Here is a 25,558-nt window from a genome sequence, read left to right as displayed (position 1 = left end):
CTGATGTCCGGCAATAGGCCTGGCTGCAGAAGAGGATACTGGAGGTGACACTCCAGTGCTCGTCTGATAAGGGAGGGGGGAGATCGGTGCCCTTGAAGGGGCCCGTCTCCCCTAGAATCAGCTCAGGCAGTGGCTCCCACGTCGCAGGAGAGGATACAGAGAGGTGAAACTCCCGTGCTCGCCTGTTGTTGGTTCGGGGAGATCGGAACATGAAATAATCCGTCGCCCCCTTCTTCCGTTGTAAAGGTAAAGACTAAAGAGTTTTTGGGGTCTGAATAGCAGACCAGTCCGTGTGCCTCCTACGGACACTAAGCAAGAACTGGTTAGCTGAGAGCCAGCAGGAGGGTGTATACTGCAGGGGAGGAGATCACTTTTTTTGTATCACTTAGGGTCAGCCTCCTAGTGGCAGCAGCATACACCCACGGTCTGTGTCCCCCAATGAGGCGAAGGAGAAAAGAACATTTCTTCAAAAATTATCTGACATTCTACTTCATATAATTACAACTCCTCTATGCATGTGGATTCATATACTGGACATTTACTATTATGACTTATACAAACAATTATTACCTGATGGATGAGCAAATTCTTTCCCGCAGATGTCACACGTCACCAGCATTTTCTTTTTCCCTTTGCTATTCCGGGACATCAGACAGCCGTGCGCTTCCTCCCGGTGCTGGTCCAGCTCCCTCTTGGAGGCCTGCACCACGTTGCAGTCTTTGCACTGCAGGGGATTTCTTTTTGCCATTCGGCAGCGCTTCATGTGCACCTCCAGACGGCAGCGGAACAGGAAGATTTTGTCGCAGGATTTGCAAATAAAACTCTTTTTTGAGCCCCTTTCTTGAGCGAACTCTGCTCTCTCTTTTTCAGAATCATCTTCGTCATTCTCATCATCTTTCGGTTCATCTTCCTCTTCGTTTCGGTCGCCGATCTCTTCTATAGGTTCTAGCTGACATTCGTCGTTTACCCCCCACTTCATAGCGCTCAGGAAACTGCACTTGCCGTCCACCTGAAAACCTTAAAAGAAAGAAATTTACCTAAAATGATAAAGTAATAACAGGAGGAAGGAAATTAAAGGGAGTCTAGAAGAAATCATGGTGGCTTTCTTCTATAAACAGTTTTTGTAAATACTTTTATGCAAAAGGATACTAGGAGTGATAAGGCGTCACTACCAGAATACTTTTGTATTTTTAGGCATAAAAGTATTTACATAGATTTCCCAGGCTAAGTATGCGTTCACATTGCATTTAGGCACCCAATCACTGGCTCCATCGGGTCCACATCCCAACCCCCTCAAAACGGGATTCGGACGTATGCGCCGACGGGACCAGAGACTTATAATGGTGCCAGCATCATTTTCGGGAGTGTATATCTACTGGAGGTGGACACTCAGACGTATTGGACTTCCCAATTTTTTTCCTTCACCAAATTTTACATTAACAGGGGTACTCCGTGTCAAGACGCGAATCACCCGAATCCCCTGGACTGACAGATCTCTCCTTATATACACATACAAAGGTAAAGACTTGTCAGCCATTGGGAATGGGATAGGGAGAAGTTGCTGGGGACTGACCTCTTGCACTAGTTGCCTGAGTGACATGGTCCCTGAACGGCTTTTTTAAACGGTGTTTTCTCTGAAACTTGGTGGCACTTCAGTGTGAATCAAACACGGCTGAAATGACGGAGCCAGACTCTGATTCGTGCTGCCTGTGGCGCAATAATCAGATGTCTGCTGGTCTGTGTCCCCCAATAAGGCGAAGGAGAAAATCAGCTGTCTGCTTCTGTTTTTCTTAAGGCTCAAGATGAAAAAAAAAACTTGGATAAGACAAAAACATTTTTTACTCAGCAGTTGAGTAATTAAAATGTGAGTATTTTGCCTTTTTTTTTTCCTTTTGGTTGCAGGTGATAGGAAGGACAATACACAGCAATATAAAGCACTCACCAAGATCTTCCAACTCTTTCATTAATGGCTGTAAGTCGGCGGTAGAGTCCTGGAGGATGCAGAGCAGCTGGCAGAACTTCAGACAAGACACCGTGTGCTGCAGAGCAGAACTCAGGAGCAGCTTTGCAGACAGATCCTCATTATCATTCTGCTGAGGAATGTTTAACATCTAAAAGAACAGAAAGTAAGAGGATAAATACTACACAGCAGTTAGCAGGTATCGCTCATGTGTGCAGCCCTGACACATCACCTGCCAATCAGGTATGTGCAGATGGGACGTTAGAACCGAGTGGGCACAGGACAAACCTTCTAATCCTTTGTATAGTGGTCACCCTAGATGGTTACAAAATAGGTCAAATAAATGTTTTTGTAGCCTTAAGGTATTGATAACTTACCTTAAGGCAGGTTTTCTAGGTGAGCAATATAAGAGCGGCGGGGGTCCTTCACCAAGCTGCTGTATTCAGCTCTGGCAGAGGCTGGATGTGAAGAATGAATGGGGTGGGAGCTGCCCAGCTCTGTTCGCTGCATAGTGGTCATTCTTGGATATTTTGGCTATTCACTTAAATAGGAGCTGGGCTACAGAATTGTGCAGGCCACAGCTTACTAAAATGTCAACGCCTCGGCCAATGCCAGACAACAGGAGCAGCAGAGGAGACTCAACGGTGGATCCAGGGAAGGAGAGTACAGAGCGGTTCGTTACAGAAAAAGCGCTGTATTTTTCCACATAGGAAGATGGTGTAAGAAAGCGAAGTTAGATGACTTCACTCTATGTGATTTCATTATACCGGAAGCTTTGAGGGAACGAAACAACGCACATGTGATCAGAGACAAAAGTCTCCCTAGTCCGAATGGGTTATAATCAGCCTGAAATACACCAGTATATCAGGAGTATCCCTTCACTTCTCTCCTCACTGCAGAGATGGGATCACAATTATAATTCAGGTCATAAAGAAGTGAATAGGGAACGCTACAGAAACACAATATAACAGCGATTACCAGACAAGCGTTTACCTGTTTTACCAAGTCGTTCAGACCCTCATCGTTGGGTGACACAAAGCTGAGGACATCGCAGTGTCTGAAAGTTTGGGCTATTAATTCGCTGTGGCGCACCAAAATCTCAGCCAACTCATTCTCTCTGTTCATCACTGTGGAGGAAAAAAATACAATGATCCTAGGGAGAAAACAAACAAAAGCCAAAAAAAAACAAACTTCTGGACATGTGTTGACCAGGGACAGGTGCGCTACTCTGAGCATTTACTGCCATGCATTGCATTGGACTCTTCCTACCGCTGTGGAAGAAGACATCAGCTCCCGGTTCTTTACGGATCTCGTCCATCAGAGACCTCACTGCCGGGCTTAACTCCTGCATCGCCAACAGCAGCTGCCAGACGGCTCCAATGGATAACGTTTGCTCTTCACACGCACAAGACACCAGTATGCTGAAGACACGAGTGCTGCAGTTCTTTCTCACAATATTGTCCACCACCTGAAACAGAAGATGCGCTCATAAAGGCTTGAAAGCTTCACTTTTAACCCCTTAAAGCAGTAAATTTTGGCTCTACAGGTCAGTATGATTACAGAAATCTTAAATATCTACAGCCTTTTTTTTACAAAAATTCTGTATTAGTTCTATGTACCTAAGATGTTGTAAATGCTTTTTATTGCATCTTATTTGGAAGTGAGACGACTGAAAAACTGCAATACTTTACAGTATGGGTTGAAGGGTTTGTCCACTAATAGGACAACCCCTTCTACATCTAAATGTCCGGCCACGGAAAAAATTAAAAAAGCCTATACTCACCTTCTGTGCTGTCGCAGTCAGCACTCGCGGTCCTGGGGCTCTCGTGCGGTTGTATGACACGTGACTCCGACGCCCAATTAGCGCTGGCGTCACTGTCTCCACCGTCATACGAATCGAACATGAAGAGGAAGTAGGAGATCAGCCGCAGCCTGGACTTTCTCACCGTTCAATTGGACAAAAGGTGAGGACAGTGACGCCAGTGCTGATTAGACGCCAACGTCATGTGTCAACACCACACGAGAGGCCCGGGACCGTGCGTGCCGACCCCGCTGGAATGGCGCCGGCACGAGAGGAGAGTATAGGCTTTTTTATTTCATTGGGGCCAAACATTAAGATCGAGAAGGGGTTGTCCTAGTTGTGTTAAACCCCTTTAATTAATTTTACATTTTGATAGAGTGGACATTTATGAATGAAGAGATATTGAATATGCTTTTTCGTTACTTTCAGATTAGGAGAAGGAGGTCAAGTCAAAATGAAGTTTCTTTATAGGCCTCTGACAGGGTGGCATATATTGGCATAGCGTTGTATCATCTATTCAGGAATGTACAGCTATCTTATACCATGTGGTATACCTTTTATACAATGGTGCCAATGTGTGCACAGAGCCTAAACCAGTGCATGTTTACACCGTTGCCATTCAATAGCCTGGGCACAATCTGCAAAGATTTTATTAATTAGAAACCTACAGTAGACTGAAGTGCCGTCAGGATTACAAGTGAGAATTCCCATGGGCAAGGACGGTGCTGGTTCCCCTCCACTATAAGAGAAATACTCTGTGCTTTCTGTCCTGATGATGTGGACAGAATACTAATGGATGGAGAGAGCACCATCACACCAGCACAGCCCCTCTGCCGTCTCCAGACAAAATACAAGTGCCAGAAAATGCACTGGAGTTTCGCAGCCTTTGATTGGACAAATACACACAAGACTTATTATTTTGGACGTCGTCGCACCTCTTTTTCAAAATCTGTTATGTTACTTGCTGATGACAGTGAGCCGAGAATCAAATCGGCAACATTAACTACTTCGGATAAATTTTCCTGATATTGCTTCAGCAGCTCTGCCCCGTAGTCGGCCATGCTCATCTTGCCTAAAACAAGCAGAGTAAAACCAGTTTACATAAAAAAAAATCCCAAATCTTATAATTAAGATGACTTAGGTTTTTAGCTACAATTTCGGTACTGTGAAAAATCACAAGACATCGAATTATATTTAACCCCTTCATGATCAGGTTTTCAACTTTGTGCTTTAGTTTATTCCTCCTCTCATTCCAGGTTCTGTAACACGTTTAATTGTCTGCTGACAATGCTGTAAAAAGGAGATTTTTGTGTACTCACCGTAAAATCTCTTTCTCTTAGCCTCTAATTGGGGGACACAGGACCATGGGTGTTATGCTGCTGTCCACTAGGAGGTGACACTATGCATAATCTGAAAAAGATTAACTGTGGCTCCGCCTCTGCAGTATACACCCCTGGACGGCATCAGCCTTCTCCAGTTTTGTGCAAAAGCAGTAGGAGGAACGTAAAATGAATAACATAATTATGCCTGTAAGAAGGCAACTATGTACGAGCTCAAGAAAACAATATGAGAACTCAACAGTTACAACGGCCCGGAAAGGGCAACAGGATGGGAGATGTGTCCCCCAATTAGAGGTTAAGAGAAAGAGATTTTACGGTGAGTACACAAAAATCTCCTTTACTCTGTCGCCTCATTGGGGGACACAGGACCATGGGACGTCCTAAAGCAGTCCCTGGGTGGGAAGCAATGGACGAATAATGTGCAGACAGGCCCCTATACTTAGGGCACCGCCGCCTGCAGAACACATCTACCCAGACTCGCGTCTGCTGAGGACTGGGTATGAACCCTGTAGTGTTTAGTAAACGTGTGTAGGCTAGTCCAAGTGCCGTCTTACACACTTGTTGTGCCGAAGCCTGGTGCCGAATGGCCCAGGAGGCCCCTACCGCCCGTGTAGAGTGTGCCATAATACCGGCTGGAAGAGGAGAATTCTTAAGGCGGTAGGCCTCTTGCATGGTGGATTTGATCCACCTGGCAAGGGTAGCTTTGGAAGCTGGTAGACCCTTGTGGCCACCTTCCGGAAGAAGGAAAAGAGAAACAGACCTCCGGAAGGACGCAGTCCTAGACACGTATATACGCAATGCCCTGACGAGGTCAAGCGTATGCAGAGCCTTCTCCACTCTATGAACCGGACAAAGGGATGGTAGTGAAATTTCCTCGTTGAGGTGGAAGTTGGACACAACCTTCGGAAGGAAGGATGGGACCGTACGAAGAACTACCTCGTCCTGGTGAAAGGCCAGGAAGGGCCGTTTGCAGGAGAGTGCTGTCAGTTCAGACACCCTGCGTAGCGAGGTGATTACCACCAGGAAAACCACCTTCTGGGAGAGAAGGCGGAGTGGGACCTCCTTAAGGGGTTCGAGGGGTGGTTCCTGCAATGCTGTCAGGACCAGGTTGAGGTCCCACGTTTCTAGTGGTCGTCTGTAGGGGGGAACCAAATCGGGAAACCCCCTGTAGAAAAGTCCTTACTTGCGGCTTGGTAGCAATGCGCCTTTGAAAAAGCACTGAGAGGGCTGACACCTGGCTCTTAAGCGAGCCCAATAACAGCCTGGCCTCCAGACCCGATTGGAGAAAACCAAGTACTTTGGGTAGGGAATAAGGGAGTGGGGTCTGGCCACAAGATTCGCACCAGGTAAAGAAAGCTTTCCAGGTACGGTAATAAGTCTTGGCAGAGGCTGGCTTCTGTGCCCCGATCATGGTTCCAATGACATCTGGCGAGAGCCCTGCCTGGGTTAGAACCCAGGTCTCAAGGGCCACGCCGTCAAATTGAGAGCCCCTGAGTTCTGGTGGTAGAACGGGCCTTGTGATAGAAGATCGTGGCGGTCAGGGATACGCCAGGGGGCGTCTGCTGTAAGTTGTACGATGTCGGCGTACCATGTACGTCTGGGCCAGTCCGGTGCAATTAGGATGGTTGGAACTCCCTCTTGTTTGATCTTCCTCACCACTCTGGATATCAGGGGGAGAAGTGGAAAAATGTACAGAAGCTGGAACTGGGTCCAGTCCTGAACCAGAGCGTCTGCTCCGAGCGACCGCGGATCGTGTGTTCTGGCCATGAAGTTGGAGACCTTGGCATTGAAGTGGGATGCCATTAGGTCCACATCTGGGGTCCCCCAGCGATGGCAGATCTGGCGAAAAATTTCGGGATGGAGAGACCACTCTCCCGAGTCTATTTCTTGTCGGCTGAGGAAGTCTGCTTCCCAGTTGTCCACACCTGGAATGTGGACCGCTGAGAGAACCGACCCTGTGTCCTCCGCCCAGTGGAGGATATGTGACACTTCTCGCATCGCCTGGGTACTGCGGGTCCCCCCTTGGTGATTCACATATGCCACAGCCGTGGCATTGTCCGACGGTATTCTGATGTGAGAGGCTGCCAGTAAGTGATGAAAAGCCCTCGATGCCAGGAGGATGGCATGAATTTCCAGGATGTTGATGGGCATGGTCGCTTCCACTGGAGACCACTTGCCTTGTGCCCTGTGGTGTAGGGGCACTGCACCCCAACCCGTCAGGCTCGCATCGGTGGTCAGAACTTTCCAATGACCTGTGAGAAAGGATTTCCCCTTTGCTACCGAGGTTGGCTTGAGCCACCAGTGCAGGGACCTCTTGGTTGACGACATTAGCCGGAACTCCCTGTCGAGAGAGAAAGGGTTCTTGTCCCAGGACTTGGGGATGGCTAGTTGGAGAGGCCTGAGACGAAACTGGGCAAATGGGACGGCTTCTATTGCTGCCCCCATCCTGCCGAAGACTTTCACGGCAAACCGGAGAGATCGAGGGGGTTTGCGGAGGAGGGTGCGAACTACTAGACGGAGAGCCAGTGCCTTGTCCTTGGGAAGGAGCACTAGACCTCTGGAGGTGTTGAATAGCATTCCCAGGAAGGTCAGAGACTGTCTCGGGGTTGGTGATGACTTCTGTAGGTTGACTAACCAACCCATGCGACTCAGTGTCGATTGTGATTGAGACGCTGAGCTCGCAGTCCTTGAAGGTGGGAGCCTTGATGAGTAGATCGTCCAAGTATGGAACGACTACTATGCCTCTGGAGTGCAGGACGTCCATGGTGGCTGCCATGACTTTGGTAAACACTCTGGGAGCCGTGGCGAGTCCAAACGGGAGAGCCACGAACTGGTAGTGGTCCTGGTCTATTGCGAACCTGAGAAATCTCTGATGAGCAGGTGCAATCGGTATATGCAGGTATGCGTCTTGTATGTCTATGGAGGCGAGATATTCTCCCTTCTCCATGGACGCAATAATGGACCGAAGGGACTCCATGCGGAAGTGACAGACCCGTACGCATTTGTTGAGTTGTTTTAGGTGCAGTATGGGCCACACGCTGCCTCCTTTCTTGGGAACTACGAATTGATTGGAGTAGAACCCTCGGAAGCGCTCGGCCATGGGGACTGGTACTATGACTCCTGCTTGAAAAGGCGAGGAGACCGCTTTCCGGAAGGCACGAGCCTTGGCTGGTGGTTTTGGGGGGGACAGAGAGGAAGAATCAGTCCGGTGGGTTGGAGGTGAAGTCTATTTTGTATCCGGAAGACACTAGTTCCCTGACCCACCTGTCTTCTGTAATAGGCAGCCAGACTTGATGAAAGAGCAAAAGTTGGCCGCCTACGGGTGTGGTGTCTTCCGGGATCCGTGAGTCATGATGAGGAGAAAGTCTGAGATTTTCCTCCTCTAGATTTAGACTGGGCTGCTTTTGACTGCCAGGTCTTGTCCGACCTTTGTGTTTATCGTGAGTTGGCCCTGCGTGGGGAACGGTTACGATTTTGTGCTGGACGCGAGACGGACCAGCCCGAAGAATTCCAAAAGGATCAGAATCGAGTTTGGTTATGCTTCTTGTAAGTGCGTTTAGGTTTTAGTTGGGGAAGAGAGGTACTCTTACCCCGGTGGCGTTGGATATCATTGTGTCCAACTGTTCACTGAAAAGACGCCCACTGAGGTAGGGGAGGTGCGTGAGGGACTTCTTTGAGGCTGCGTCGGCTTTCCATTCCCGCAGCCAGAGGATACGTCGAATTGTGATGGCGTTTGATGCTATCACTGCTACACCCCTTGCTGAATCCAGAGCTGCATGAAGCATGTAATCTGCTACGACTGCTATTTGAACCGCTTGGTCCAACAGCTCAGGAGCGGATGCTTGGAGAGCTTGTAAATTTTTGGCCCAGGCCAGAATGGCCTTGGCAGCCCAAACTGAAGCGAACGCGGGAGCCAGGGATGCCCCTGCGGCCTCGAAAATTGAATGAGCCATGCGTTCTACCTGCCGGTCTGCTGCGTCCCTGAGGGTTGAGCTATCTGGCAGTGAAAGGAGGGTCTGTGCTGCTATCCTAGAGACTGGGGTCCACTTCGGGTGGGTCTGTCCACTCCTTGGTATCCTTCTGCGGGAAGGGGTACCTCGCCTCCAGATATTTGCAAATGGCAAATTTTTTCTCAGGCTGTGAGAACTGCTTTTTAAGGATCGCCGTAAACTCTCGGTGGTTAGAGAAAACCTTAGGCGACTTCAGAGGTCCTTCAAAGGAAATCTTGTGTTCTGGGGCCTCTGGAGGCAGATCAGAAATGACCAGCACCCGATGGATGGAAGAGATTAAGTCCTCAACCAGCGCCGGATTGCTAGCGGGGATTGGGATCAGGGACCCCTCCGTTTCCTTGTCTGAGTCACAGATGCCTTCCGAATCCTGTGTATCACTGAGGCGTCCCCTGCTGGGTGAGTTGGGGAGGAGGCCTTCTCTGGTCGGGGATTGCGGAGATCTGCGTTGTCTGTCCCCGGAAGGGGACGGTCTAGCTGACCTGGAACTACGGTGTCTCTCCCTAGAAGGGGATGACCGAGTGCTATGGGATGACGTAGATGGACTGTGGGTCCGCTTGCGTCCTGACTTAGACGTGGATGTGCCAGGGTCGTCCTGTCCCTGAGCCAAGCTCTCCCTTTGCTGGGTAACGGTCATAGCTGAGGCATGACTGCAGAGCCTGAAGCAATGTGGAGGTTAGGTTATCTATAGACTGCGTCATAGATTGTGACATCTGAGTGACCCATTCCAGCGTGGCATTAGACACCGAAGCATTGGCAGGGGCCTCTTGGGGCTCTGACACAGTAGTCTGAGTGCAGTCCTGGCAGTGTGGGTAGATACTGCCACTGGGGAGAGCGGTCCTGCAGGCTGTGCAGAATGCATAATAGCAGTCCTGCCTGGTTCTCTTGGACCTTGAGCCCGGCATAGTGCACAGAGTGCAGAAGGGCTGCTATGCAAAGGACGTTACAGGGGTAGCTATGCAGAGAACCCTATAGGGGAGCCTTATAGGGAATATGGATTCACAGCCGAGTAAAGCAACCCAGCTGTGATCTTACCCCACCAGTTTGCCCCTAGGTCCAGCGCCGAAGATCCACAGTCCTGTGCCCCCCGGAGACTGGCTGGCCTGGTCCTGCTGACCGGGAGATGCAGGGTTAATCCTTGCTGCAGTAGAAATGGCCGCCGAGGAGAAGAGGCAGGGAGAGAAGGGGGCGGAGAGCTGAGAAAAAGGCGGCAAAGCTGTGTAAAAATGCGCCCTCTCTCGATCCGCCCCTTCTATGACACTGTAGAGTGTCATATTTGTCATCTAGGGGGCAGGCCGGAGGGTGGAGGGGAGGCGGTGGCTTCAGCTAGACCGAAGCCGGGGCCTAAATTAGATGCCTGATGCCCAGAAAGGGCTCCAGGCCGGCGCGAAAGTCCGGGAGGGGGTCGGATCTGAACCGGACCCCCCCGGATTTAAAGGCAGGATAGCGGTGGGGCTGTAAGCGGAAGGGGGGCCCAGTGAGGTTTCCCCCTGAGGCAGTATAGAGCTGGTGCTGCCGCAGAGACAGGGGCGCAGGGAGCCCTGAGTCTGTCTGTGCCATGCCTGCCTGCACTCCCCCCGGCCCCAACAGGAGCCCACAGCTGGGCTGGGGTCCCTGGATGCTGGCCCATTGCTGGGAGCTGTAGAATGCTGCCTGTACAGGCCCTACCTGAGGCATCTCAACCTAATACCCCCAGAGGGGGATTAGGGAGGGTGCTGTTGTCACCTTCAGGGGCCTTTATCCTCGCCTCGACCTCAACCCAGAAACCAAAAGGAATTGGGGAAGGAGGGGGGGGGTCTCGACTTCGAACCAGCACCCGAGGGACTGGGGAAGGAGCAACATGGGGAATAGCCATCTCTACATCAACAGGGCAACCCGTAATAGGGGACCGAGGAAAGAGCCATGCCGGGAGTCTCACAGGAGACCCACTTTTCTTCATCTGTAATCCGTCGGAAAAAAACGGAGTAAAAGAAAAAAAAAACAAAAAAAACTTAGGTGTGCCTCCTATGCGACACTAAGCAAAAACTGGAGAAGGCTGATGCCGTCCAGGGGTGTATACTGCAGAGGAGCCACAGTTAATCTTTTTCAGATTATGCATAGTGTCGCCTCCTAGTAGACAGCAGCATAACACCCATGGTCCTGTGTCCCCCAATGAGGCGACAGAGTAATACTATATTTTGAGGGAAAATTTGTAACTATTGTATTAAAATGGTAAAAAAACCACAACAAAAAATTTGGATTTTGAATGGTTTTATATGGAGGCTTAATGTAGTTGTAATTGTTTGGATACTATAAAAAGTCTGTCAATTAAAAGCCGCAGTCTGGAACCTGCAGCTTCAACTCTCAGCATGTCCTCACAGTGTGCAGCTATAAGGACGTGCTGAGAGTTTATGGCTGGAAAACTCAATAAAAAGGTTTCATACCTTTAAAGGTGGATTTTTTACTGTGCGGCTCCAGAATATCGAGCAGAGCGTGCAGATCTGGAAAGGCTTCTCTCACCGCTTGTAGAAGTTTGATCAGACTATCAGGGCTCAAAGTTTTGGTCTCTGATGCTTTTCTCAAGAGTTTATCCATGGCCTCCTTGTGCGATCCGCTTTCACAGCAGTCTGTGATCACCTGTCAGTACAAGGGAAGCATATCATTGAGACTGGCAGAACCGAAAAAGACAAAGCTGTTCCATTGTGTGGGAACAATTACCTTTCTCTCGATATTGGTTAGGAAGTCCTCCTCTGCCGTATCCAGACACTCGATGATGGGGCTGAGCTCAGTAATGCACTGTATCAGCTCTTCTCTGCGCTCCATCAGGAGATCAAACAAGGTTTTCTCTCTTTCCACCAGTTCTGTAGATATGGAGACAAATCATACTAGACCTGTATGCAGGCTACTAATCGGGGTTTCAGTTTCAGGAAATTAAAGCTTCATTGTTGTATAGTGTCCTGCAACTTTCTAAAATACTTTTCAATATTACTCCTCATTTCAATTGCAAGATCTCGGCTTCATTTCAGCTACTGGAAAGATCACAATTTACATTTAGCCACTGGAAACCAGTATATGGGCTCATTTCCACATGCAAGGCACACGTCCGTATCTCGCATGTGGAAACCAAGCTGTGGAGCCGGCACTCCAGAGCGGAGCGTGCGGCCGCATAGGAACACATGGAGCTGCACAGCTCCGCTCCAAAGTGCCGGCGCCAGAGCTTGGTTTCCACATGCGAGATACGGACGTGTGCCTCGCATATGGAAATGAGCCCTATAGCTGAGGCTTTGCTACAGCTGTTTCTCACCTTGGCAAACCAAAACAGGTCGAGGTTCGTATGGATACAACTTACATCCGCTGATACAGTATAACAAGCCTTTATGACTAGAGAATTTCCTATGTGGATTATTTTACTTTGTATTTATTTTGCTTAAATGGAATACAAGTGTAGAAAAGTCTTAGCTGTGCAAAGCATCCAGTCTGATAAAGTTTATAAAGTGTTCCCACCTATTGACAACAAGCCCAGGAATGGAAACGGTGAAGGTGTGAAACAACGTGTGTAAGAAATCTGCATGGCCGGATACCCATTAATCACAGAGTAATCAGATATCCTACCGATATATCATCACTTTAAAGGGAATCAGAGTAAGAACACCACCACAAAACCCTACATATGGGCCTGCTGCTCATTAAAATGTAAATCCGTTGACGCCTTTATATTTTCTATTTGTTGCTGCGTTAAGGAGAAAACAGTTGTTGCTTTTATTAATGTGCAAATGATGCATCAAGCGCCCTGGGTGTGAGAGCGCACTTAAGAATCCTCTGCCACTGAGACTGTTTCCCTGGCCATCACTAACCGCTTTAAGCCGATTGATAGCTCACTGTGACATCAGGCACCAGGATAGGAAATCAGACAGTGAGCCATCAATCAAGCTAAAGAGGCTGGTGCGGAGCCAAAAACAATCTGGAGAGGCAGAGACTAAAGGTACCTGCACACTAAGCGACTTTGCAGCGAGGACGACGACGATCCGTGACGTTGCAGCGTCCTGGATAGCGATCTCGTTGTGTTTGACACGCAGCAGCGATCTGGATCCTGCTGTGATATCGTTGGTCGGAGCTAGAAGTCCAGAACTTTATTTTGTCGCTGATCACCCGCTGTCATCGCTGGATCGGCGTGTGTGACGCCGATCCAGCGATGTGTTCACTTGTAACCAGGGTAAATATCGGGTTACTAAGCGCAGGGCCGCGCTTAGTAACCCGATATTTACCCTGGTTACCATTGTAAAAGTTAAAAAAAACAAAAACAGTACATACTCACCTTCTGATGTCTGTCACGTCCCCCGGCGTCCACAGACGTCACCGCTGTGCTCTGCTTTACTGCCGGTGCTGACACATTCAGTGCAGGAAGCTCTGAGCAGCAGCGCGTAACCCTGTGGACGCCGGGGGACGTGACAGACATCAGAAGGTGAGTATGTACTGTTTTTGTTTTTTTTTTTAACTTTTACAATGGTAACCAGGGTAAATATCGGGTTACTAAGCGCGGCCCTGCACTTAGTAACCCGATGTTTACCCTGGTTACTCGGGTGCTGCAGGGGGACTTCGGCATCGTTGAAGACAGTTTCAACGATGCCGAAGTCGTTCCCCTGATCGTTGGTCGCTGGAGAGAGCTGTCTGTGTGACAGCTTCCCAGCGACCTAAACAAAAACGCTACAGCGATCGGCTCGTTGTCTATATCGCTGCAGCGTCGCTAAGTGTGACGGTACCTTAATAGCGCCATTATCTCGCTGATAAAGGGTTAATCAGCTGGTTAACAGTATTAGAAAGGCTTTCAGTCATACAGGTGTGCCGACAGCACTGTGAGCGGCAGCTGTAAGCATACCCCGACACGTTGCCTGACAGCAAACTACCGGTTGCCACAATTTTGGCACGACACCCGGAAACCTTCCTAACGTCATTTACATGCAGATTAACCCTAAATCTACAGGTTAATAGCGTTAACTGACATGACAGGTTCCCTTCAAGTGCTCTGTTAAGCACTTGCATATAAAAGAATACTCTTGATTACCCAGGAATGCAGCAACAGATAGCAGATATAATGGTGTTAATGGATTTACACTTCACAGATCTGCAGGCCCATATATGCGGGTTTTGAGGTGTGGGGGTGGCAAAGATGATATTACAGACAGGTTCCCTATAAGAGAACATCGAAGTATAAAATTACCACTCCTAAGTTGTTGTTTTTTTCATTTCATCAAAAGTTATCAGTAATGTATGTTCCATGTGTAGTAAAATCCTTCCGGGAGGCTGAATTCTGCAGTTTTCAGATTTATTCTGCTCCTTTCCTGGATCATGTCACACCCGGTTGTTACGAGCCGAATCGCTCCAGTGTTTGGGCAGACGGAAGTCGTTTATCAATGCAAATCAATTGGGACTCAGAAGGAGGCCCTCATAAACTTATATTAAGAGAGGAACAAATCAAAACTGCAGTTACAAGATAACGGAAAGGAAATGCAGCAGAGCTGAAAACGGCAGACAACAGCAACCAGTACGTATTTTACTACATTCACGAAACACATATCATATACTACTGATACCTAACCGACAATGAATGTAAAAAGTCGCTGGAATGAGAAGTTTTACATTCTTTTTGGCAATGATTTCCTTACCAGTTTCCACTAACTGTTCTTCCTCCGAATCTTTTTCTTGTGGTTCTTTCTCACGCAATGCTTCGTTTACGCTCGGATTGGTGTCTCGGCACAACTTGAGTAAAGCCAGGACGGTCTCCACAACAATGCTCTGGCCGTCTTTAACCTTCTCCAACAGTTTTGCAAATGTTGAGCTCCCTTCTTCAGCTTGACAGCACTCCACCACAGCCTTTAGTGCAAAACACATGAGCAGAAAGCAAAACTTCAGGGGCTGCTGATAATACACCTACGCTGTGCAGGCCCTGAAGACTGACCTTCTCTATCACGGCAGGTAGAAACCACAAGTTATAGAGGGAAAGAATAAAGCTGTTCATGCAAAAAAACAGCAGTCTTAATGAAATTACCCCATAGAGTGTACAAGACTGTACTGTGCAACAAGGGAAAAAATAGGCATGAATGTGGAAAGGATGAACAGGTATGTGCACAAATCATCCAGCAAGGTTTCCCTTGGCAGCCAAGAAATAATGCTGCAATATTACCCAGGTAGAAATCAGAACCTGTAATTATCGTACTCATCTCGGCTGTGGTTTTCGCCATCATGTACAAGTGCACACGCATCTCTTCGGGGGTGCCGGACGTGGACTATAGGGGCTCTCACCTGTTTCTCCGCCTCATTGATTTCTTGACACCTGCTTAGGTTTTCTAGGACGCTCTGTGGGTCTGACAATGCCTCGCTGAAGATACTTTCATACCGGATAAGAAAATCCAACTCACCGGAAGTTTTCTCAGTTTCTAAATGCAAAACACACGTTGTCCAGATTAATGAACAGCAAACGACAATCAGAAAAGTGGTTACCGGCTTGTTACATGCATTTATGAGCAGTTATTGTTACTTCTTTCTTTAGACTTCAACTTCAAGAAATGTGATACAGGTACTAACAGACCTCTCCCTCTCCCAAGGGGCACCCCAAACTCCGGGTCAGGGTGCAAATCTGTCCGATATCAGACCACAATGCACAGACTGGCTGCAGGTCTCCTCACTCGAGCGTCACAGCGTCATAAAAATAAATCACAACAGTCACTTTGGGTCAGGAGATCCGTGGCCAGTCCGTGCACTGTGCTACGATCTTGGACTGGTTTGCATGGATGTCTGACTGCGCCCTCAAAGTCCAAAAAGTGCAGCATTGGGAGCTAACCTGCAAATTAACAACACAGTAGCACTCAGATTCCTCTCTGCACCAGTTTTGTCTATATCAACATTTTGTTTCAATGAGACGTAACGTGCTTATATTTTAAAGGGAATTTTGCAACAAGCTGATATGAACCATTTGTCAAGTATAAGGCTATGTGCACACGTTGCAGATTCGTGTGCGGATTTTTTTGTAAAATCCGCAGGTAAAACGCACTGCGTTTTACCTGCGGATTTACAGTTGATTTCCTGTGGTTTCTGTGCGGATTCCACCTGCGGATTCCTATTGAGGAGCAGGTGGAATCAGCACAAAGAATTGACATGCTGCAGAAAATACAATGCAGCGTTTCCGAGCGGTATTTTCCGCACCATGGGCACTGTGGATTTGGTTTTCAGTAGGTTTACATGGTACTGTAAACCGCATGGAAAACAGCTGCGAATCCGCAGGCAAATCCGCAACGTGTGCACTGTGCACATAGCCTAACAGGACTTTCCCCATAGATAGAAATTCCTTGCTACATGCGCAACGGGTTAATTTTGTTAAATATATATTTTTTCACCGTTTATCTGACCGCACTACTTACTGCTGCAGCAATGATGCCCTGATCTCAGGGACGTGTGACTGCTGCAGCCAACTGCTCCTACATCCAGTGATTGACTGAAGTGGTCACAAGTCCCTGAGTCAGGACATCACTGCTGCTGCAGTAAGTGGGGACTGTCGAGGGACCAGAAAGCATTGGAGCGCGAGACAAATACTTGTGTAAGTCGGTCTCAATTTTTTTTTTTTTAAAAAAAGCTCACCCTCCACCTTATTTATGAACACAAGTTTAGCAGGCTCAAAATTAAAGGGGTTTTCTGGGACTTTAAAATCGATGGCCTATCCTTAGCATAGGTCATCAATGTCTGATCCATGGGGGTCTGATAACAGGCTCCTCCGCTGATCAGTTGTTCCCAGTGTGAGCCGGAATTGCTCAGCCGCACATCTGTCCCCTATTCAAATCTGTAGGGGGTGAATATGCAGTACCTGGCTGCGGCCACTGTGCTGCGTAGCTCCGTAACTAAGCAGTTCTGTCCACCGCTGCCGCCACCGGCCAGTGGGGGGTAAAGGGTGTCGCACTCCCACCGATCAGACATTATCTATCCTAAGGATAGGCTATCAATGTTAAAATCCCGAACAACCCCTTTTACAGTCAGGAAGCAATAAGTAAGCGAGGAGACTAATTTAGTAAGCTCGTACAATATGAACACTAGATACACAACTTGCATATGGACGTCACCAACACGGAGGTGGGAAGGCTTAACTCAGGGCCTAGAGAACCACTTGAAAATACTACATTACCATTCATTCATATGAATGGCCGACAAGCAAAACTGCTATTATGACCAGCCACAACTACACGCTGGCGGTATTAGCTTATTGCTGAAGGTTGGTGGGCTCAGCAGATGTCATGATAAAGCATTTACATCTTATAAAGTGCAATTAAGTACCTGGGAACCTGTCACCTGAATTTGGCAGGACCGGTTTTCGGTCATATGGGCGGGGTTTTCGGGTGTTTGATTCACCCTTTCCTTACCCGCTGGCTGCATGCTGGCCGTAATATTGGATTGAAGTTCATGCTCTGTCCTCCGTAGTACACGCCTGCACAAGGCAATCTTGCCTTGCGTACGCGCAGTATGCTTTGCCCAACTGCGGGCAAAGCCGAAAAGCATTAGTGCGCATGCACTAAGGAAAGGGTGAATCAAACACCCGAAAACCCCGCCCATATGACCGAAAACCGGTCCCGCCAAATTCAGGTGACAAGTTCCCTTTAATGGTTGGTGGGGATTACACCTCTGTGGTCTCCAAAATCTTGGGATTGAAGAAAGTTGAATGACGACCCAGTGTTACACCCCATTTGCAGTGTATCACTGCGCAGCGGCGCTCACGAGCAGCGTGCTGTGCAGGGACCAATGTCTGGCCTCATTTATTTGCTACCGTTTCTCTGCAGTCAGGAGCCTGAGAGAATTGCTGTGCAAAGAAACGTTATAGCGGAACACAGTGTTAAACCAGATCTGTGTCCCCGTCATTCTCAGGATCAGATGATATCAAGCATCCTATGAGATGGAAACACACCATTAAAAGATAATTAAACCAACTATCGGAGATATAAACACTGTCCTATGGACCCTATAAACCGTCATTCTGTTAGATGACCGTCACATATGAATACACCCTGAATGTGTAAATAGGTCATAAGATTACCGGTATCATCGAGTCTTCTTTTCTTGGCAGCGGGCTCCGCAGTCTCCTCCGTAGCTGCTTTACCATCTTGTGCTGAGCCCCAGGACATGGCATTGTGAACTGTAGCTACAGGGTCGGCATCCACCTCTTGATCAGCAGCTTCTTCCTCTGACGATTGCTGTTGGCAGATCTCATCTACGAAGGGGTCACTTGTTCTGACTGCAGGTTTTTCAGGACTTGAAATATCATCGGGTTCCATGAATAAAGGTTCTGGATTTATCTGTGTTGGGGATAGAGTCCTATCTGTACTAGAGGACTCCATAAAACTCTCCTCCACCGTATGATCGTGCAAGTCTTGTTCTGTGGAGCCATCAGGTAAGGTCAGGTATGCAGGCTGCAGATTGCTGTTGGCGTCCAACTTCTTGGTAAGCAAAGTGGGACTTGGAGTTTTGCTCACTTGTTGCTGCGCCTGAGCTAATAGGACGGAGGAACTTTCCGCACTCATGGGGGACAACTTCTTTTCAATAGCAATGGTTTCACTTGCTATATTATTCCTGGGGACAGTGGGTTTAATATCGGCCTTAACCAAGGTTAATGGCTGGACTGGTACTTCTTTCTTCTGGCTCTGGGTAGAGTGATTCATCAGTTCGGTCAGGAGGTTTTTACAGCTTACAGCCACGTCGAACATCTGAAGGCTGTCGGCCACGGAGATAATTTTCGTCAAGTTGTGCTTCCCTGGTGGTAACTTTCCTGAGTACATCATCTCTAGGAGCAGGGAGAACTCATCGGGGGTGACGACTGAGGCATCTATAGAGATGGTTTCAGTCGTTTCCAGTAGGGATTTAAAGAGCAAACTCGCAGCGGAAAGGACAAGTTTGTGAGCGCGGAAATGTAAGGAGCCGACAAATATTGTGCAATCACAAAACTGCTGCTCTTTGCACAAGGTGTAAACCTGCTGTAGGAGCTGTCTGCTGTAGTTAGGCAGCTCCATCGTGTAAAAGAATAGCCTGCACCAATGTATTTCGGGATAGGAGAACCTATAAAACAGGAAAAAAAAAAAAAAAAAAGTATAAGATTTATGTATCAGCATTTAAAAAAAATATATACAAGTAGCAGAATGAGTAAGGCCTCATTCACACGTCCGATTTCCCGTTTGTCTCATTGGGAAACAAAACCATGTAGATAGTCTACTGCCACTACTATTGCATATAAATAAAATTATCTCCTCCCCAGCAGATTATCCCTCGCCTGCTGGAGTCAGGCTTCCTCAGTTTAGTAGTGCAAGTTGGAAGCAAGGGCTGTCTCAGACCTGTCTTAGGTTAGACGATAATCATTTTGTTTTTTTGCTTTTCAGATGAATGTCTCTGGGTAACAAGAGTGTAACTGTGCAGTCTGTTTCACCCCCGTAGTAACGGAGAGTACAGGCAATTACGGTTCAGTCCGTATACTCTTGCGTCAATATGGCCGGACCAACGTACCTTAACACTGCCGGTAGTAAGGTGCTAGGGAGGAGGTCCGTAAGCCAACTAGATCTTCACCGCCGCCCCATATAGCCATCATGCATCGAGCAGAAGGTAAAGGGATCCAGATCTTCAGGACAGGTAATTATAACCCTGTCATGAGCCCTTTCTTCACGCCTTCCTCAGCCCTCCACTCCTACCTCACCTCTATGCCTTTTTTTGGGGTGGTAGTTACCAAAGGCTGTACGGCTTCAGGGGAGAGAAGGGAACGGTCACTGCGCGGGGCCAGGTGCTGAAGCTGACTGTTCTACTTGTCTATGTGAGCTCCCCTTGGCCTTATCTGGGTGAGGTTAAACAGGTTGGTGGGCTGGAGAAGTACAGTGCGGCTACCTGTGTATTTGTGGGCGTCTCGGTCCCTCTCTGTGGGCCGGGTGGTAGCAGGCAGGATGCTGTTGGTGCTGGCACGGTTCAAGCAGGCAGGCCGAAAACCTGTGTAGCTGTAGGAGCGCTCGTCCAATTGGCTAGCAGAATGTTTCCAGACAATCATCAGGAGGGACTTTTCTAGCCAATCGATAGCCGTGTTACTGCTGGCCTAACAGTGCGGATGGCTTTCAGACAAATTAATGGCAGCGTCCAGGCATGCCGGGTCCCCCCCCCCCCTCTGGCTCTGCCCCATCCTCTTCCTGGTTTCGATACGGCACTTTTTCAGTGGTGTGGGGCCCAGAAGAACCTCCGCGTCTTTCTCCTTGTGAGATAGCAAACTCACAGGAAGAACAGATTCCTGCAACGTGGATGTGGTAGGCTGTTGGCTTCTGGGGGCCGATACTAAGCACTAAGTTTTATGGAGTCTTCTATTTTCTGTCTTTTCTCCATCACTCATAATGTCTGAGTTTAGAGAGGATCGTGTACGCCCATTAGCACAGTCTGCACTGGTCACTTATTATACTTGTGTGACTTGTAATTGTGAGTTTTCTACCGGTCGGTCTGTGGCCTATTGTGCCGCCTGTACCCCTCCTGCTTCATTGCTGGTAGCCACCCCCGTGACCTCTATGACATCTGAGAAAAATATGGCCCCTCCTGACTGGGCTCGTGATTTAGCTCAGTCTGTGTCTGAATTAACCAGGGTTCCCAAAACGCTGGTTACAGTTGTGGAACGATTGCTAGTGACTACTAGCACCCCAGGAACTCCGATCACTGCTGACAGTAAATCGGATCCTCCAGCCACACCGAACCAATATGGCCGGCCATGAAGGCGTTCCAGATGGCTTCGGGTTCACACCAAACGAATATGGCCAGTCATGAAGGCGTTCCAGATGGCTTCGGGTTCACATCGAACCAATATGGCCAGTCATGAAGGCGTTCCAGATGGCTTCGGGTTCACACCGAACCAATATGGCCGGTCATGAAGGCGTTCCAGATGGCTTTGGGTTACCTCCCTCGTTCAGGTCACCTTCACAGGGGGCGCCTAGGTCCTTGACCCCTCCTCAAGGAATTTTCTTCGACCAGCGCTCAGAATCAAGTCCTGAGTCCATTCTGCCATCCGAATTTACGGGCACTCAATTTGACGGCGTGGCTGTTGAAGCCATGATTTTGAAGTCAGCAGGTCTGTCTGAATCAGTCACCCAGACTATGATAAGAGCTCAGAAGCCATCCTCATTGCGAGTCTACCATAGCACTTGGAGGGCTTATCTATGTTGGTGAGAGTATACCAGTACTTCGCCAATGTCTTCTTGTTTGCTAGCGCTGCTCTCCTTCTTACAGTCTGGATTGTAGGCAGGGCAGGCGCTTAACTCCCTCAAGGGTCAAGTGTCTGCCCTGGCTATTCTGTTTCAGAGGGATTGGGAATCTAAAACCCAAGTTCAAATTTTTCTCCAGGGGGTGGTGATGCTCGTTAGGCCTCCCAATAGAACCCCCCCCCAGATCCTTGGGATCTAAATCCTGTGTTGAAAGCTCTTCAGTCTCCACCTTTTGAGCCTAACAGAGAGGTATCTACACTTTTTCTGTCTTATAAAGGTAGCTTTCCTTATAGCCATCACTTCTATTAGGAGGGTCTCAGAGCTTGCAGCTCTGTCTTGTCACGCTCCTTACCTTATTCTTCATCAGGATAAGGTAGTGTTGATGCCAGTTCCTTCTTTTCTCCCGAAGGTGGTCTCTAGTTTTCACCTTTAATGAAGATACTATTTTACCTTCCCTTTTATCCTGCAGCATCTCATCATATTGAGAAGGCTCTGTATAGCTAGGACGTTGTTAGAGCCGTATGGTACTATTTATCGGGCACTGCCTCATTCATGGGGTTCTAATTCCTTGGTTATTATATCAGAAGGCCCTTGTAAGGGTCAGGCTTCTTCTAAAGCGACCATTGCCCGCTAGATCAAGGCAAGGCATAAAGGGCTGAGGCAATGGTGGCCTCATTTAGGATTAGGGCGCACTCCATGCGAGCGGTGGGAGATTCCTGGGCGGCTCATCATCAGGCATCGACAGCTCTGTAAAGCAGCTACTCAGGCATCGGTGCAAACATTTTGTAAGTTTTACAGGGTCCACAGTTTCACCTCGGCAGATGCAAGTCTTGGTAGGAAGGTACTGCAGACAGACACTCAGACGTAGTAGACTGCATCTGGGTGTCTGTCCATCTCTAGTAGGCGTACACGCCCTAAAATGATGCACATTAGATCCCACGATCGCTCTGCCAGCATCATTATAGTCTATGGCCCAGTCTGCACATACGTCCAAAACTTGTTTTGCAGGGTGATTTGGATGCAAGCCCTGACAGGATAAGCGCAAAGTGCAAGCACTGTTAGTAAATTCATCACCTATTCTCAAGGATGGATGATAACTTACTGATTGTTAATGGTCAGCCCGCAGGGACCCCCCACTAATCCCGAAAAAGAACGCTGTATCTGATCTGGCCTTGTCCCATGGACAATGAATGGAGTGTAGATGTGTAAACCCGATCTCCACTCATTCTTGGGATTAGTAGGTATTCCAGGAGTCGGAACTCAGTGATCAAAAAACCATCCCAAATCCTATGGCTAGGAGATAACTTTCAATCTTGGTACAGCAACTTTTTAAGCCATTGTACCTTTTTAATGCATGTGGACATGATAGAGGGAGGGTACCTACACAGCTTTTAAGACCCCAGCTGCGACAAAAAGAGTGAGGTTTAAATGTGAACTTTGGCATTCACTTCTATGAGACTGAAGGAGAGAACAGTTCTGTCAGTCTCATAGACATGATTGGAAAGACACTAGAGCTGGATCGAATTGATTTGCAGTGCTTGTTTCATCAGTAATCTGTGGCTGCTGTGCGAGAGCCATGAGAATCACCTCCTACCTGACTGCATCCTGAGTTCCTCTTTTAATTACCCGGCCTGGCGCGACGACACATGTGCATCACGCCGCAGCAATAATGTCGCACCAGGGCAGCTAATCGTAATGAGAGCAGCGGATGCCATGAGGCAAGAGGTGGTTCTCAGGGCTGCTGTTCAGCGACTGTGGCACAAATAGATGGATGGACGTGGCAAATAGACTCACATCAACTCTAAGGTGATAAATTATTTAAAAAAATAAAATAAAATAGGGACCCTTCTTCCCAAGTGTTAGCTAAAAACAGAAACCTTCCATTATTAGGTTATTTATTGTGAAATGTGTATAGAATTAAAAAACAAAAAATAAAGTTCTTAATCTCACAACAAAAAACATTAAAGGGATCCTTTCAGCAGAAAAAATGCTATTAACCTGCAGCTATGGGGTTAATCTGAAGGTTAATAGTGTTGTGAAGCGGCTGGCGCCTGCAAGTAGTCGAAGGATGCAGAGAGAAAATTAACTTTATTCCCCCAGCAGCGTTTTGGTTTCAGTCATGGGGGCTGCACCGATGCTGGTTTAGTCAGTGTTTTGAGTATACTGTCAGCCGTCTACTGACAGCCGGTGCCAGGACAGGTGGCTGTCAGTCAGGGTCGGGGCACGGTTACAGCAGATGCTCTCTACAGTCAGAGCGGTGACTGAACCAGCCCAGTTCCCTCAAACAGTAGCACAATTAATACTACAAATCCTCCTGTGTAAAACAAAGTCCTATACAGCCACGTCAACAGCCCAAAAGAGGATGGGCATCAAGGGGTTAAAGGGCCACTGACCCTAAATGTGACATCTTCTAGGACTACAGAACAGATGACAAGCTGCTAATAGCCAGAACACATCACACCGTCAGGGACAGGAGGAACAATATACACTGCCTACTTCCACTTCTGAAAATGTAGATGATACCAGAGAACAATAGACTGCATTCAGTCTACAACAGCTGCAGGGAGGACTGACAGGGCCAGGAGCATCTCTCAGGTGTGACCATGCAGAACTGATCACTACAGGAGCACAACAACCAATCAGAACCCTTCTTTCATTTTCAAACCTGCCTTAGAAACATGAAAGCCTCGATCTGATTGGTCGCTAGGGGCAGCAGCAGCCTGTACTTCTGTGCCGTCCATAACATACATTACTGGAGCCGCCCGACGACCACCCCCATATACACCAACACCCGGCACCCGCTCACACACTACCTATGGCCGCCTCCGCCGGACACTCACCCGCTGCCAGCTCCTCTATAATCTTCCTATTTTGACATCTCCTTCATGTTGAACGAACGCTAGGCCCGAGAGTCCTTCCTTCCCCTTCGACCCCCGTTGAGACGTACGTGCGACGTCACTACGTAGAGCGCATGTCCGTCATGCTACAAGTTCACAGAGTGTTCGTGCAAGGCGCGGACAATAAAGTTGATTGAAAAAAAAGAAACAAAAAAAAATGCAGTTTATTGTAAGCGATGTACTAAAAGTCCCAGCAAGTCCTATGATGGCTGTCAGTCACAACCTTTATAGAGATGAGAAAGATATTAAATTAATAAAAACATGGAGTGTTACAGTGCCTTGAAAAAGTGTTCATACCCTGATAACGTTTCCAATTTTTTTCACTTTACACCCACAAACTTAACCCCTTAGTGACAGCCATTTTTACAATTCTGACCACTGTCCCTTTATGAGGTAATAACTAGTGTTGAGCGATACCTTCCGATATCCAAAAGTATCGGTATCGGATTGGATCGGCCGATATTCAAAAAATATCGGATATCGCCGATACCGATACCCGATACCAATGCAAGTCAATGGGACGAAAATATCGGAATTAAAATAAACCCTTTCTTTCCTTGTAGGTTCATTCTACATGAAGGAAAACAACTAAGAATAATGTAGGATGTATTGGGGGAGGTGGCGGAGACATTAAAGGCATAGAGGTTTAGCCCAATCAAATGGAATAGCAGGAATTAATTTTTTTTAAAGACGTTCGGAGTTACAAAGATATTGACTATGTTAGGCTTTTTTATATTTTGTCAGATATTGATGTTTCACTACTTCCATGTTCTTCACCTTCTTTTTTACTTCTCCGACACTTTCTTCTTCATCATCCTCAGCAGCAGCATCTTTTACATCAACTTCTTCACCTTCTTCATCTTCTTCTTCATCTTCTACCTATTTTTCTTTTTTGTTACATTCTTCATATTCTTTCTATTCAACTATTCTTCTTCTTCATATTCTACTTCTTCATCATATTCTTATTTGTGACAGGCATTCCTGTAGTAGTTATCTATAAAAGTTTGAAGATTACACCTTCCGTTCTGCCTGTCACAAAAGAGTTACAACAGGATTTGTCCACGTTCAGTTAGGCCTGCAGCAGCAGGCTTTTTCCAGGGGCACCACGAGGAGGAACGGACTTACCGCCATACACTGCTTAGTCTTCTTCTGCTTATAATTTAGATAATATCTTTTGCCCTGATTTTTAGTCTTATGCTTAATGTTCTTCTGCTCTTTGTTCTGCAGCTTCTTGTTCTTCTGCTTCTCGGTCTTCAGGGTCGTCGTCTCCAGGGTCGTTGTCTCTAGGGTCGTCGTCTCCGGGGTCGTCGTCGTCTTCGGGGTGGT

At 47.8% G+C, this 25,558-nt stretch overlaps 1 protein-coding gene across 1 annotated transcript in view; it reads right to left on the bottom strand.

The window, feature by feature from the left end:
- ZBTB40 (zinc finger and BTB domain containing 40) overlaps window positions 1–24,305 on the bottom strand; it is a 37,136-nt gene extending 12,831 nt beyond the window's left edge. Inside the window, exons 1-11 of the mRNA XM_077250191.1 lie at window positions 24,176–24,305; window positions 18,161–19,176; window positions 15,388–15,521; window positions 14,751–14,958; window positions 11,806–11,948; window positions 11,532–11,724; window positions 4,697–4,833; window positions 3,230–3,428; window positions 2,954–3,087; window positions 1,943–2,111; window positions 571–1,017 (exon numbers count right to left, since the gene is read on the bottom strand). Of these exons, the coding sequence (XP_077106306.1) occupies window positions 571–1,017; window positions 1,943–2,111; window positions 2,954–3,087; window positions 3,230–3,428; window positions 4,697–4,833; window positions 11,532–11,724; window positions 11,806–11,948; window positions 14,751–14,958; window positions 15,388–15,521; window positions 18,161–19,130 (2,734 nt within the window). The 5' untranslated portion in view covers window positions 19,131–19,176; window positions 24,176–24,305. The remainder of the gene's footprint in view (window positions 1–570; window positions 1,018–1,942; window positions 2,112–2,953; window positions 3,088–3,229; window positions 3,429–4,696; window positions 4,834–11,531; window positions 11,725–11,805; window positions 11,949–14,750; window positions 14,959–15,387; window positions 15,522–18,160; window positions 19,177–24,175) is intronic.
- Between the last annotated feature and the right edge of the window lie 1,253 nt (window positions 24,306–25,558).

Source organism: Ranitomeya variabilis, chromosome 4 (assembly GCF_051348905.1).
Source record: "Ranitomeya variabilis isolate aRanVar5 chromosome 4, aRanVar5.hap1, whole genome shotgun sequence".
Classification (NCBI taxonomy): Eukaryota; Metazoa; Chordata; class Amphibia; order Anura; family Dendrobatidae; genus Ranitomeya; species Ranitomeya variabilis.
Note: the sequence above shows the minus strand (reverse complement) of the source record. Positions and strands in the feature narration are given on the sequence as shown.